We start from the raw sequence: 15,295 nt of genomic DNA, 5'->3' as shown, positions 1-15,295 counted from the left end.
TGTAGATACAACCTAAAATCCTATTTGCCCTACCACTAGCAACAGCACACTGCTTGGATGGTTTTAGACTGATCGCCTATTACACCAAAATCCCATTCCTTCATTATACTGCTAAGGTCATTCCCATCCAAATTATACTTATAATTCAAATTATGATAACCCACACGCATTATCTTGCATTTATTATAATTTATTAGAATGTATGACATTCACTTTTATGATAGCAGCAAGTTCTCACAATGAGAGAATGTTTAATTTAGTATTTCTTATACTGAGATGTCATGCTGTGCTAAATGTTATTTACTTTCTCTATTCCAACTAGCACAAAATTAAATCGTGTAATCTAGTTAAATATCATTATTATTATAAGGTAACTTGCCATCACCATAAAAGTATGGACATACCTTTTCCATACAGATTCAATGAACTTATGCTAAACTGACTATTTAAGGTAGGTATATGTTTGTTAGAGTTACGCTAAACATATAACACCAGGACAAAGTAATTATTTTATCTGTAAACAGCACAAGTTAAACAAAACATTTTAAGAGAGCCACAAATGATACTGCTAGTGCTATGGTGAATAACAAGTCTTTGTTGTAAGGCTAGTATAAAAAAGTACACCAGACAGTAAACATGTATCTTGCAACTCTGTGCTTAGTATCTTGTGGCCTTTGTCACCTCACGTTCAACCCCAAGAAACTATACAATTAAATAATTATCCCACTTCTTAGTATCAAAACTGTTAGGACTAGGTGTTTAATAAATAATGGAGACTCGAAGTACTTAGGTAACGCCTTTAGTTCAATTTAACCTCAGTGTAAGTATAACTCTATGATCCGGACTAATTAGTAACTTAACTATTTGTTTACCTCATTGATTTAATGTGGCAAAATTAATGCTTCACACTTTATTTGAAGAAGTTTATAAATCTCAAACAGTTTATTTGTTTCTTTTTTTAATATAAATTAAAAGATACTGACGTTCAATGACACTGACTGACTACTCGTTAATGAGCAGATATTTTATTACTTGCTCACTTTCCTACCGATTCCCACGTTCTTGTCTCAAATTACGTAGTACTCACCTTTCCAGAGTTCAATACTATTACTAATGGCTCGATTTATCATAGTTAAAAGGAGTTTAAGTCCAATCTCCTTCCCAGCCACCATTTTGTCATTTTTAAATTTTTTGTTAATTTATAAACCATGGGCTTCGCGGCTTTACTTTCACTTTCAGGCTCAATTCATTAATTTGTAATTATTATTTTAATGACGCAAAATAATAAATTTTTTCTCTATTCTATGTCTTCATTTGAATGGTTGAGGATGAAACACCAAAATATCCCAGTAAGTCAGTATAAAAATTAAATCAAAAAACATGCAAAAAATGAAACAAATTAAAGCCTTGTTCTTGGTATACCTTATTTTTCGTTAACTTCTGTTTACAACATTCCCTCACATGTCATAAAGCGCCACCTGGTGGTTTTAAATATCTTTCATAAAATGTCAAAAACTATATTACAGTGGAAATGAAAAACAAACTACGATTTTAATATTACTTTTTTAACCGTAAAATAAATGTTTAAAAAACCTGGTGCACATAATAAGATATAGCAATTTAGTTTTTTTTATACTAATTATTAGTTATGGGAAAACGTTATGGAAAGATAATCGTTTTTTTTAATAATATCTTATATTAGCTGTCAAGTTTATACACTGATAAACGTTTTCTAAAGGTGTATCTTCTCTAAATAATTGTAAGGTTTATCAGAAACGAACATACCGAGAGAGCTTTTATTAACTCCCAAAGCTTCATTGATATAAAATGTGTTCATTATTATTATTATTTTGGCAAAGGATGGAACCATACGTTTGCTACCCGCTAAATAAACTGTTTTTACATTTCTGTTTTCTCTGTGTTCAGTTTGGACGTAGAAATTCGTTCAAGTAAACAACTTAAAATATCGTAGGTAAATACACAATGCCGTGTAAAGTATTATAAAATAAAGTTTAGATCACCTAGTAAAGAACAACACCAAATGTATGTGGACAGAACTTTTAACGTTTCTTCTTCTTCTGTTCAATATTGGACTGAAAAGTGCACACGTAAGTATCGAAACTTGTATTTATAAAAATTTGGTGTTGTTCACTAATAAGCGATCTCAACTTTATTTTATTTAACTTATCCTTACTTTCAATGCACACGGAACCAAATACACCAATTAGCCATTACCCGTGTTTTCTTGTAGGAAATGCAGCTGTGACTTCACTTGTGATGTCTTGAAATAGACAGCTTTTATGTCGGTGAATCAAGTAATGGCCTCACCACTGCAATCCAGTGAGTAGATTAAAGTCACACGTGGGCAGCCTGGTTTCTTCTGTATTATTCTACTTTGGTTATTTTAAAGCCAGACTTTTCCCCTATTAAACAGTATTGTTGTTCTTATTGCAGAATAGTTTAAAGAGCTGGATCTCTTAAGGTAAGTATCATTTCAGATACAGAGATTTTTTGTGAGACCTTAAGATTTTGTCTTTATCTTATTTCACCGAGGGCTGACATGGCCAGATGATTAGGACATTCGACTTGCAGTCGCAGATTCAGTCCAACTCTTGAACTACTCTTTATCAACGGAAAGTGAGTTTGACCATCATATTATAATGCTCCCAGGGTGATCATGTTTCGTGCGGTGTTGACTAGCTGACTTTTCTTTAGTCTATCACTTCTAAATTATGGACAGCTAGCACAGATTGTTCTCAAGTACGTTTGCCCAAGTTCAACAAACGTATCATTTATTTATTTGTATTACAACTGTGCTTTGTTCTTAAAGATCGTTTTTATGTTATATGTAGATTTTGTTTATCCACTCTTCTTCTTGAGAAACTCAGTCGAAGTTGATAGACCCATACTCTATAGTCTTTAGCGTTATATTCAGCTAACCTCCTGTTTAATGGACCCTAACGAAGAATATCTCATATGTTATGTCATAAAAAGTAGTTGGTTTGTAAATAAATTAAGTATTTTATCATATCTATGTATTCAACAGTTATGAATAAATACTTAAGATATTGACACTAAGTACATGTTGACTTATTCGTAGCTTGATGTCTAAACACCGTTAAAGTCCAGCTCTGTGTGTACAGAGTTATATTTAGTTTTGTAAAAACGATAACGCTATTTAATAAATAATATGAAGCTTAAGCTACAAAGAGAGACCCACACGGTTGGGTTTTTGTTGTTTCTGTTTGGATGAACCATACAGGAACAAGCGTTAAAATATGTTGTATGGTTTAAATAAACAGCTATTTGTAGGAAGTTTGTGTTGTTTTCTGTTCTAATAAGTTGTTTAGTAACAAGACTGAGTATTACAAACTACAAATAAAAACTTAGGAAACATAAACAGAAAACATTAGTTCTTTTGTGTACATATGAAATAGTTAGCCTCATGACAAGAAATACGATCATTTTCTGGTTAATTTTAAATGAAAAGTAGTGACAGAACTATTTCAGAAATACCATATGTTAAATTTTACATATGAAGTATAAAATGTTAATTTTTCTGGAGTTTCAACAATTTGATTTAAGACAAAACAAATGTTAATAGAAGCTGATAAATAGATGTGACTGTTTTCTTTATGATTGAGTATTATAACATAGCCATATGTGATAATATGCCCTCCAGTGGTTCAGCAGTCTGTGAGGTTACGATGCTAAAAACTGGGTATCGAGACACGTGGTGGGCAATGCATAAATAGCCCATTGTGTAGCTTTGTACTCAATAACAACCAAACCAAACAGAGTGCGATAAATCCACTTGAGAATAAAATTAAAGTAATTACATATTACCATTTCACATTTTTCATGTCTTATAACGAAAAGGAGGTTGTGAGGTAAATGAAAAATAAAAAACTTTTATTTATTTATTTTATTCGGTCTGGTGTTGTTTCGTTGATGAGCTATATCATATTATTAAGGAAAAATAATTCAACGTCCAGTTCAAGCAACGATGGTAAATTGCTTTATTTCATCCTTTAGGTTTAATGTTTATATAAACTTGAACACTTGTAAATCACAGGTCAGAAAATATTTGAATTACAACTTAAAAAAGCGTATTGCCATAAATTGCAAACAAAAGATTTTAACAAACATAAATTGCCCCCAAAGAATGACAGGAAAAAGACTGGTATTTGTGTAGAAAATGGACATTACATCCGAGGCTGTTGGTGAATCAACTACTCATAATAAACCAAGAAAACGTTATCCTGAAGATAAGAGTACTCCATTAGACTCAACTGAGGCAAAAGTAAATTACTTAAACCTGTTTACAAGTTAACAGATTCGTTAATAAGAAGCCTTGTAACATGTTGATTGAGATTAGTTGTAGGGTTGATCTGGTAACGAAAGGTGGGAAATCGCCTCCAGAGATGGGGAGCTTTTGTACACAGCATGCTGTGTGAATAACTGATATTGGGGAAGAACGCACATTGGGAACATACTTCATATAAAGACATGGACGTGAGGTTAAACTATCTATAAACAGTTACATAGTCTGTGCACTATACAATTATACCACCAAGAGTTCGACTTACAGTGACAACTAGGACAGAAACGCAATGAAGAATTTCACTATAAAGTGCAGCAAAGCAGAATTCAGAAGAAGAAAAAAAGGTAGTCCAAACCAAAAGTTTTCCACTGTGCTCGTTTATGGAAGCACTTCAACATTAAAATGGCCAAATGGTTAGCTTCATAGAAGGCATTTCTCGAGGTAAACCAACCTGCTGAAGAGTCTGCAATTCTTGTCGAGACCATCTTCATAGTATTACTATGGACAGAACCACCAGTGGATTCCCCCGACAATTTACCCATAGAATACTCCCGAGTGACAAGACACAAGTGTTTATAAAAGACAAGAAGTCCTCCCACCATTATTACTAGGGACAGAACCATCAGTGGATTCCCCCGACAATTTACCCATAGAGTACTCCCGAGTGACAAGACACAAGTGTTTATAAAAGACAAGAAGTCCTCCCACCATTATTACTATGGACAGAACCACCAGTGGATTCCTCCGACAATTTACCCATAGAATACTCCCGAGTGACAAGACACAAGTGTTTATAAAGGACAAGAAGTCCTCCCACCATTATTACTAGGGACAGAACCACCAGTGGATTCCTCCGACAATTTACCCATAGAATACTCCCGAGTGACAAGACACAAGTGTTTATAAAGGACAAGAAGTCCTCCCACCATCGTAACATAAGCCACAGTAAAAAAATCACCAAAACGATTTAGGAACAACAAATGAGTAAATAAGAAATATTTGTTGATTAAAATTTGTATTCTACTTTGTGTCACATAACTAAATTATTGTAATGTCTATATTTATTAATATTAATGTAGTTAGTTTTCAAGAGTTGCTTTATTGTTGATTATGAAAGTTTACGTTCAATATACCAGTGTTTTATTTGTGTAATAGGAATGTGGGACTTCACAATCCAGGAAAGAGACATTATGCTAATCTGTATATATATATATTTAATTTACCATTTTTTGGTAGCTAAAAGGTTTCGAAATCAGAGATGAGCGCGTAGCTCAATGTGTGGAGTTTCTTGAAACTGTTTAAAACACGTGCTAGAGAGTAGGGAGACTATATTAGATTGTTTACTGAGTCGACCAGTTAGATCGTTCATTGCACTAAGTTTTAATAGAAACACTAGAAGTGCCATTGTTTATATACGAGAAATCTCTGTAATAGCGATATTCAATATTTACTTACTTTTCTGTACAAAATGAGTTAGTTGTACAATGACAACTCATCATCTGTCTTCACTTTCTGATCCAAAACTAAACAAGTTTTCTTTCATCTCTCTCTTCTTTTCATTTTTAAGGTGGTATGTTAAATCAAGTATTGGCAAATGTTTTTTTTAAACAAAAAAAGAGCTTTTGGTTTAGTTATTCCACTTTAACTGAAAATTATGATCATGTATTTGGAGTAGAATCCAATTGATTTTTTGTTTTTATAAATTCGTTTTTTTTCATTTCAAAGAAATCTATAGAGTTGCACCTTCACACATACGTTTATATATATAAAAGCCAGTTGTCTTTTGGTAACTTTCCGTTCGTCTGTGTCGTTTAGCAACAAAACTATGATCTGATATTGTTTTCTTAAGTATGATAACAACATTTCGAACGTTCTCGAGAGCTGATTTGAATTCCACTTTTTAAGATCGTTTTACGTTTTTAGTTAAGGCATATACTTAGCTTGATTAGACATTTCGAAGTTCTTAGCCAATTTTAAAAACATCTAAGTTAGAGGTTAGTGACCATAATCCGTATGTTTTAATTAGGTTTTCGTGAAATTTTTCCGTTTTGTTATTACTTTTTTGTATAAAACTTTTTTTTCTTTCTTCTAGACGTATTGCCATTAGTCTTAACTAATGATGGTACTTGAAATTAATTTTTAGGTTTAAACTTTTTGATAGAATTTATATCATAAACCTTAAGCCTATTGGTTTTGGGTGCTTCATCTTCTTACGGCGTTTAAACTATAATTTTTAGGTAGTATGACGTTATTAGAAAAATATGTTCTGCGGAAGGTTTGTACAAAATTCCAATCCGTCATTTTTTGACGAGTTGGGCAAGGTTAGTATTTTATAATGCAGAGTGATTAGGAAGCCATAAAATATAATAATATGTGTTACGACATTTAAACTACATTTATTAAAGTAAATTTACGCTAATAGAAAATAAATAAAAGCTGGTGATGTCACCTAAAAATCAAACCATTACACTAATATACTCATAAACATTTTCTTGGTACAGTAAGTAATTCTTTAATTCATTTCACGAAAAGTGTACTGTAGAAACGATATATTTGTAAATTCTTTTATCGTCAAACAATATAGTGCTCAACCATATTAACGATGTTTAATCAAAATTATTAGTTTTGTTATTTTTTACCATTAATAAGTTATTTGGTTATAACGCACTCTAAATATTTGTTTGCATAAAAGTAAAAATTTAAAAATCATCACATAGCCAGGTATTTTTCGATATGATATAAAAGTTAAAACAACCTAAAGCTAGTGAAGCAATGAAGCCCACTAGATCAATAGATGTAACAAATATAATTACGCTGGGCCTAACAAATATTATTACAATAGGCCTAACAACTAAAATCTAAAATTACACTAGGCCTAACAAACATAATTACACTAGCTCTAACAAATAAAATTACATTAGGCTTAACAAAGTTAATTACGCTAGGCCTAACAAATATTATTACACTAAGCCAAACAAATATTATTACACTAAGCCAAACAAATATTATTATTACTAGGCCTAAAATCTAAATTTACACTAGGCCTAACAAACATAATTACCCTAGTTCTAACAACAAAAAATTACATTAGGCCTAACAAATATAATTACATTAGGCCTAACAAATATATAATTACATTAGACCTAAAAATTAAAATTCTACTAGATATTACAAATATTATTACACTAAACCTAATAAATATAATTAAAATCACTTGTACCTGTGAAAAGTGTTTATCACACACCTCCTAGTTCGTCCATTACGACTTGAAATAATGCTCGTTAGATAACAAGTATAACTGATACTGCTTCTGATGACGCCTTGAAAATGTATGTTCCTTCGTATTCACTTCTATCTGTTGGCATTAATGGTAACTATTAATTATTCAACTTTAAAGTACAAAATAAATAAATTTTATATCAATCAAAAACGTCTAATTTTGAAACAGAACTTGTAATATTGTAGCTCGAACTTTTTCTAAGTATTTAGTTTCTGTAACTTCTATAAATCAAACGAATCTTAGGTTTATTATAGGACAAAAATTAACTGATTTTTTATTTGTAATTACGAAAACTTATTAATAATAATTAAGTGATATTTAACTTTTATAGCACACCCACCGCTCCTAATTATGTAGCGCGTATTTCAGCAAGGGACGCGAATTGAAATCCTCGGACTTGCAATTCGGTCATACTAACCTCTAGGCTGCGTTTGGCCCATTTTCCCATAACAAAAGTGCTAATGAGATCCTTAAAAATATCAAAACCTAATTATGGAACCAACTTAAAGGCAATTGACCCAATCATGAATGGACATTACATAACTCCAGTTGTAATACTGCATTTTTTTCATAATCTCTGACTTTTTTTTCCAGCTGAAGCTAGGTTTACTCGCCAACATCATCACTGGGAGATAATATAAAACTGAATTTGTATTCGTAAAGTTCCTCCTTTATGTTCTGTTCCCCGGTAAATCCGAGAGATTATAACGCTAAAATTTGGGTGTCAATACCTTTGGTGGACACGCACAACACAGATAGTCCATTATGTAGCTTTGTGCTTAAAACTAACAAACTTTATTTTTGTTGTTGTTTATTAAAGCCTTAACAGCACCATGAGACATAAGAAAATAATTATTATAAGTACTATTATTTCCAAAAACGTCTATTTGTCACTGGGATTCATTTACTTTCAGTTTCAGTTTTAAAACGTTTTAGGCCAATTCATCTTTATAATAGCGATTTTGAATAATTCTTTACTTTCATGTACAAAATGAGTTAGTGGTACACATATCACTAATCATTTCTTTTTACTTTATGATCCAAAAATAAACAGATTTTCATTCAATTCACCTTTACTTTTCACACGGTATACCAAATCAAGTATTGGCAAATGTTCTTGAAACAAAACGGACGTATGGTTTAATTATTCTGCTTTAACATAATATTATGATTATGTATGTGCAATAGAATTCACACTGATCTTTTGATAAATTCGTTTTATTCATTTCCAAGAAATCTACAGAAAATGTGAACCTTCACACACACAATATTATATAATGCAGGGTGATTGGGAAGCCTTAAAATCTAATATGTGTTACAACACTTTAAACTACCTATATCAAAGTACATCTAAACTAATAAGAAACAGTAAAAGCAGGTAATGCTACCTATAAATTAAACTATTACACTAATATATTTATATATATATATATATTATATTAATACAGTAATAATCATTGCAATTCACTTCACCAAAATGGAATGTGAAAATTATATATTTGTAAATTCTTATTTTACCATCAAATAATGTACTGCACAACCAAATAACAAAGCCTTTTATTTTTGACCATTAATAAATTATTTGACGAAACTGAGATCTAAATATTTATTTATGATAAAAGGAAAAACTCTTTAAAACGATCATATAGTCTGATATCTTACAACATGGTATAAGACGACTTAAAACTGGCGAAGCAAAGAGGCTAACTAGACCTAACAAATGTAATTACATTAGGCCTAACAAATATAATTAAATTACTTCTACCTGTGAATATTTTTTATCACTCACCTCCTAGTTCATCTATTACGACTTGAAAGAATGCTTGTCAGATATTTTTTTAATTTCATGTAAATCAAAACGTCTAATTTCGAAACGGAACTAGTGATATTGTTGTTCGAACGTTTTTAAAACATTTATTCTCTGTGACTTATATAAATCAAACGAACCTAAGGTTTAATATAGAATATAATTAAACAATATTTTTAAGTAGTTACGGATATAGATTACTAATGATTAACCGATAACTAATCAGTGTTACACGTGAAAGTATGAAGTTATAAGTCATCAAGCGAGCTTGCATCAGCGTCCACGTCGGGTGGAACATCGCCAATAGAGGGATCGTATCGCCAGCGGTATCCTGGTGGTCCAGCAGTAAAACAGTATTTATTTGTGAGTATGCGGTCACCATCCACGTAGTACATGATGTAGAAGTTACACATTTCGTCATTCCCTGTAAGCCTAGGTTAAATAATTTATTGTATTTATCAAGATTAAATCTATATTATCAGGTTTATTGTTAATAAGAACTTCTAAGAGAGAGTAAAGAAAAGTGTATAATAACATGTCAGCCACACAATATCTGCTGTATCCACGCCTACGAGGTCTTTCATCCAACACTATGGCTCTTCAGGTCGGCTGGGATACGACAGATTTAGTTGTGTTAAGACGCTATCTATAATAACAACTGTTAAGGTGTGAACTGGACCTGAGTTGACGAAGTATAATTTTTTATCAATAATATTTTTGTCACAACACACCAGAATTAAGGTAATGCTTAATTAACATTCTAATAATGTATTTATTTTAACATCACAAACCATTAACTATTATTTTCTTGTTTGTTTTTAGAGCAAAGTCACATTGGGCTATCTGCTGTGTCCAGTGCGGGAAATCGAACCCAGATATTAGCATTGTAAGTTCGTTGATTTACCACTACACCACTAAGGGCCATTTTCTTCAATAAACCTGCTCATTATTCAGAGAACTGGCGAACCAGAAATCTAGGCTTCATTAAAACTTAATTTTTTATGGCTATCATTCCTGAAAGTGTTTTGGTCTTAAATAATAACATGGTTTAAAAACGGTATAATAAATAAACACATATACAGAAACAGTTAAAAAACTACCAATCGAAAGTTTCAATGTAAAATTCCTAAATATATCTCATCTAAATTTTTTCTATAATCACGATTACTGCTTTTATTTTATTAATAGATCATCTGATTTTCGGTTTTAACCGATAAAGGCTGATGAAACAGTCAGATTTAAAAAAATATAATATTATATTATTATGTATAAGTTATTCTTTTTGCCAATTTTCGAAATAAATGGCTTTTATTTATATTGCTTAATAGTATAAATATATACTATGTGGTTCTTGGGCTTAGGATTCTTCTACAGTAGGAGTCTGTGACTTGTTAGCGATAAATTCAACGATGAATAAACAGCACACACTTTACTTGTTTTCAAATAATATATATATTCGGAACAAGGTAAACGTATGCACAACAAAGTCTTTACACTATAAAGATAACAGACATATCATAAACACTATTTATATCTAGTTCTCTTCTTGTTGTCAAAAGTCCATTTAGGCCTATTCTATTACTTTAGAATTTCAGTTGACAAGTCAAAATATCTTCTCTATATTACTATCGTACTAGTATTGTGTGTGATTCACTTACACTTCAGTTGTGGCGCAAGCTACCGTAATTCGTTTGGTCTTCTTTTTTTTTTTCTTCTGAATATCCTCTGTTCCTTTTGTCAAAGTGTACCCAGGCTGATTCAATTACTTTAGATCCACGCTTTGACGGAATAAAATTATCTTTTTTTATACTTTTAGTTTCAATCTAACATATTAAACGTTAGGCCTATGTCAGTCGTTAGGCCTATCACTTTTACGTTACTTCGCACCAACTACACTCTCTTTGCTTTCATCTGTCTGCCGCTTCCCGCTCGTCTCAGCTATTTATATCTTTATTACATAGTCGTCTGGCCATTTTCTGTATTCTCGACACCAATTAGTTATTAACAAATCCTTCTAAAATCGTCTGCTTTTAACTCTTATTATAACAAAACTTAAAAATAATAATGTATTCACTCACAAATATAAATTAATCATTAACATTTAAACCAAACAGTCTTTTATATCATGACAAATACCCCCCGATACAAAAAATAAATTGGCGTATATCCAATAAACGCCGGAAAAGCACTAAAAACGGCTACTCAGATCACATTAACTTCAGCCCTTTCCTAGTGCAGTTAAATATGTGATGTCCCTCCTTCTTGACTTATACCTTGATTCGTTCAGGGTAGTCTAAATGCATCCCAACTAGTTAGGGTTAGGAAAGGTTTGTTTGTCTGAAGGCAAGCACAAAGCTACATAATGGGCTATCTGTGCTCTACCCACCATGGGTATCGAAACCCTGTTTCTAGCGTTGTAATTCCGCAGACATACCGCTGTTCCACTGGGGGGCGTTAAGAAATGTTAGATTAACATGGAAGTTATTCTTATGTATATTCTAAGTCATGTAATATATATACAGCAAGTCAAGTAATATACATTTAGCAAGTCAAGTAATACGTATTATAAGTCGTGTAATATACATTTAGCAAGTCAAGTAATACGTATTATAAGTCGTGTAATATATATGTAGCAACATTAATTAACGTAGATCCTGTGCAGAGAAGAATTTTGTGAAAAACGCCGAAACAATATCACAGTAAATAAAAAGCGGAAGCCCGAAAAAAAAAAAAACGATTTTAGGATACCTAGATAAAACTGAAATATAGCTAAAAATAAACGCTGAAAAGTAAATGTCCTAGTTATTAATAACGAAGGAAACAACTGTAATGGTTTGTGATGGGGAAGCGGCTTACGCTTCAGGTAGAGCTCTGGGTTTCTGAGCTGGAGAGCCAGGTTGAAACACGTCCGATGCCATAAAATATTCCCCGCACTTTAACCTGTGGTACGTTATAAAAGCAACAATCAATCCCCTAGCATGGATAATTGGTGGTAGGGTGATGCTGATTGACTGCCTTCTCTCTAGTCGTAGTACCAGTAAGGACAGCAGCAGATAACCTTAGTAGTATTGCCATAAGTACAAGAAGATTATATATAACACACACACATATATATATAGAGAGAGAGAGAATTACGTCAAACTTAGAACATTTGGCATCTTTAAAATTCGTCAAGGTGCGTATCTTTTTATTTTTTTAAAGTTAGGCCTACTTCTCTATAACTGTATATACTACCTAATAAAATGCCCAAAATATCGCGAAATAACAGTTTTAATTTATTCGTGTGTGTGTCATTTGAATTATTATTTCCCGTAACTTGTGGATCACTATACCTCCTCGTGCTTGAGTTACTTTATAACGTGGAATTTACTTACAACAACAAAATAAAATAACTGTCTTACCCAACTCGAGTTGTGACGTCTCTGAAGTTTTTCATCGTACATCGAGCAGCCTTGTTAAAAATAAACGTAAAATTACAGATTAGTTATGATATTTTTTTTCCTTTTACTTCTCATGTGAAATCAAAATGTTTTCGAAAAATTATTATTTTTTAGAATGTGAATATTTGATCTCATGAGCTCCTCCAATTGATCAAATATGAAGTCCATATTTAGACATATATCGCGGAATTAGAAGCTATTTATCAACAATATATTATTTTAAATATCCATACTACATATACATCTGTTCAAAACTTAGCTACAGTAATTACCCAGTTGTTGTATTCTGCCTCTCCGATTGCTTCCTTAAATGCACTGTACCTTAAAATTCATCAAACCAGGTGTCGCTTTAAATTTTGGGTGTTTTCGCCGAAAAACAAAGAAGATATCGATACATTTGGAAAATGTTCACGATTTTGCACGTAATGAACAAAGATAAGTACTTCCACTACATACTCGGCTTGACAAACTTTTTTCGTTTTTTTTCTTAATTTTTTGTCGCTTTAACATATTCCTCGATTTTGTAAATAAAAACCCGGAAGAAAAAGTCTACGTAAACTCAGCTATGCTTTCCGATCGGACGGTGAGGATTAGGCCGGATAAATAGAAATTTGATAATAATGAATTCAGTTGATAATTCAACAATCGAAGAGCAGTGGAACATAACAGCTCAGTTATTCAGCTTACGAAACTAACTATATTTACTGTTCAGTATTCGATCGTATTTAACTACTTCTACGTTTGGCTTTTAGCGTACACATATTGTATGAATCTTTTGACGAAGAAAAAAGCTATTGTTAAACGCTAATACTTAAATTACATCATTAAAAAATACAGCTTATAACACTACAACCGTTTCTGTCCTGCATTCATTGTGAGCTGGTCAGTTAAATAAACAGTTTCTTTATTTATTCAGCTTAATTAGAAATAACTTAAGGTGTTTTAAAATGTATAGGTTCGTGTTTACTTACATACGACTGCATAAATACTCCGAACAATTTATCTAAAATAAACATATATTTAATTTAGATATTTAAACAATTCACCATAATCATAATCCCTTCATAAGAACCTTATAAGCAATAATACTTTCAACTAGATTCGTTAGGCCTATACCGTGGAAAAACTAGTTATACCGAAGAAAAAATTTTATTTAAAATAAATTCACTATGTTTTAAAGTTATTTAATTGTAACGTCATGGATTAAATAATTATTTTAAAATGTAATATCGCCTCAATACTTCTGTACAGAGATGTACTTATATTTATAGAGTAAAAGTTGTGTGTTTTAAACATTATATACAAGAAAACTTTATACTATTATCATGCTAACTTACCACAACATCTCCTTGGAAGATAGAAATCTTTTTATTGACCGGGTAGAACATCTACAAGACAGAAATTCCATTATTACTTAGAAGTGTATCCAATTTAACCGAAGACGCAAAAAACAACAGTTTAAAATTAAGATATTTATTATAAATAAACAAATGTGGCATATCCCGAAATTTTGGAGTCTAGAACCCAAAATAGCAATGTTAGACCACGTAGAGTCTGATATTCTAAACAGTTGGTGTAAGTCATGTTCTTCTAAGGATCAAAACAGTAATTGTAGAATATATATACAACCTGATTTTTTTCGAACTTTTGCTGTAGGCTATGTTGTTATTTAAGAATTGAGATACTAGTTTTTAGATTATAAAGACTCTCATTTCCTAGCGTTGATGTATTAAAAATGTATATTTTATGACTTCTAATATTTTTACACTTCTATGTTGTATTTTCACTATTTGTTCAGCTAGGCTTAGCTACCTGAATTTCCAAGTAACGTGAACTCCTAATATTTGTACGATTTACTTTCATCGGTAATATTATTAATTGTCGTGCAGTTCAAAGAAACACTTTACGAAACAATCAAAACTGTAGAACTTGCCTGTGGTTGCAGAGGGTCGTGTTTTCCGATACGCTCCCACATCCCGTTCTTCCTCATCACGTATCCAGCTACAGCTTTTCCTGTAGAATTACAAAATGTTGGAAGTTAAACTGATTTACACAACACATTTCATAAAATTTCTGTTTTTGCATTTGACCAAGAACGATACGAGTACTAGAAAACGTACTAACATATTAAAAAATAGCACGAGTTTCCATGAATGATATAATAAAATTAAACCCGTTTTAACATTACTTACCAAGCTGGTGAGTGTGGGTTCGAAATGCGAAAGGGTGAAGAACGACAGGCTCTTGGATGGTACACGCTGTTTCCATGTGTTCTGTAAATAGACAATTAGTACGTTTACACATTTAACTTGTACAGGATGGTTGATACTGTCTAATTTTTAATCGTTAGAGATTTATTTTACTTTATTAAAAATTACTTTACTCCTAGTCTAAGATCGTGATATTACAAGAATCTCTATAAAAAATACACCCATTCGAAACTT

General features: G+C 31.7%; 1 protein-coding gene across 1 annotated transcript in view; it reads right to left on the bottom strand.

The window, feature by feature from the left end:
• Positions 1-8,806: 8,806 nt before the first annotated feature.
• LOC106468167 (peptidylglycine alpha-hydroxylating monooxygenase-like) overlaps positions 8,807-15,295 on the bottom strand; it is a 21,560-nt gene continuing 15,071 nt past the window's right edge. Inside the window, exons 7-11 of the mRNA XM_013928578.2 lie at positions 15,044-15,124; positions 14,785-14,864; positions 14,189-14,239; positions 12,813-12,862; positions 8,807-9,843 (exon numbers count right to left, since the gene is read on the bottom strand). Of these exons, the coding sequence (XP_013784032.1) occupies positions 9,660-9,843; positions 12,813-12,862; positions 14,189-14,239; positions 14,785-14,864; positions 15,044-15,124 (446 nt within the window). The 3' untranslated portion in view covers positions 8,807-9,659. The remainder of the gene's footprint in view (positions 9,844-12,812; positions 12,863-14,188; positions 14,240-14,784; positions 14,865-15,043; positions 15,125-15,295) is intronic.

Source organism: Limulus polyphemus, unplaced genomic scaffold, assembly GCF_000517525.1.
Source record: "Limulus polyphemus unplaced genomic scaffold, Limulus_polyphemus-2.1.2 Scaffold2900, whole genome shotgun sequence".
NCBI classification, from domain to species: Eukaryota; Metazoa; Arthropoda; class Merostomata; order Xiphosura; family Limulidae; genus Limulus; species Limulus polyphemus.
Note: the sequence above shows the minus strand (reverse complement) of the source record. Positions and strands in the feature narration are given on the sequence as shown.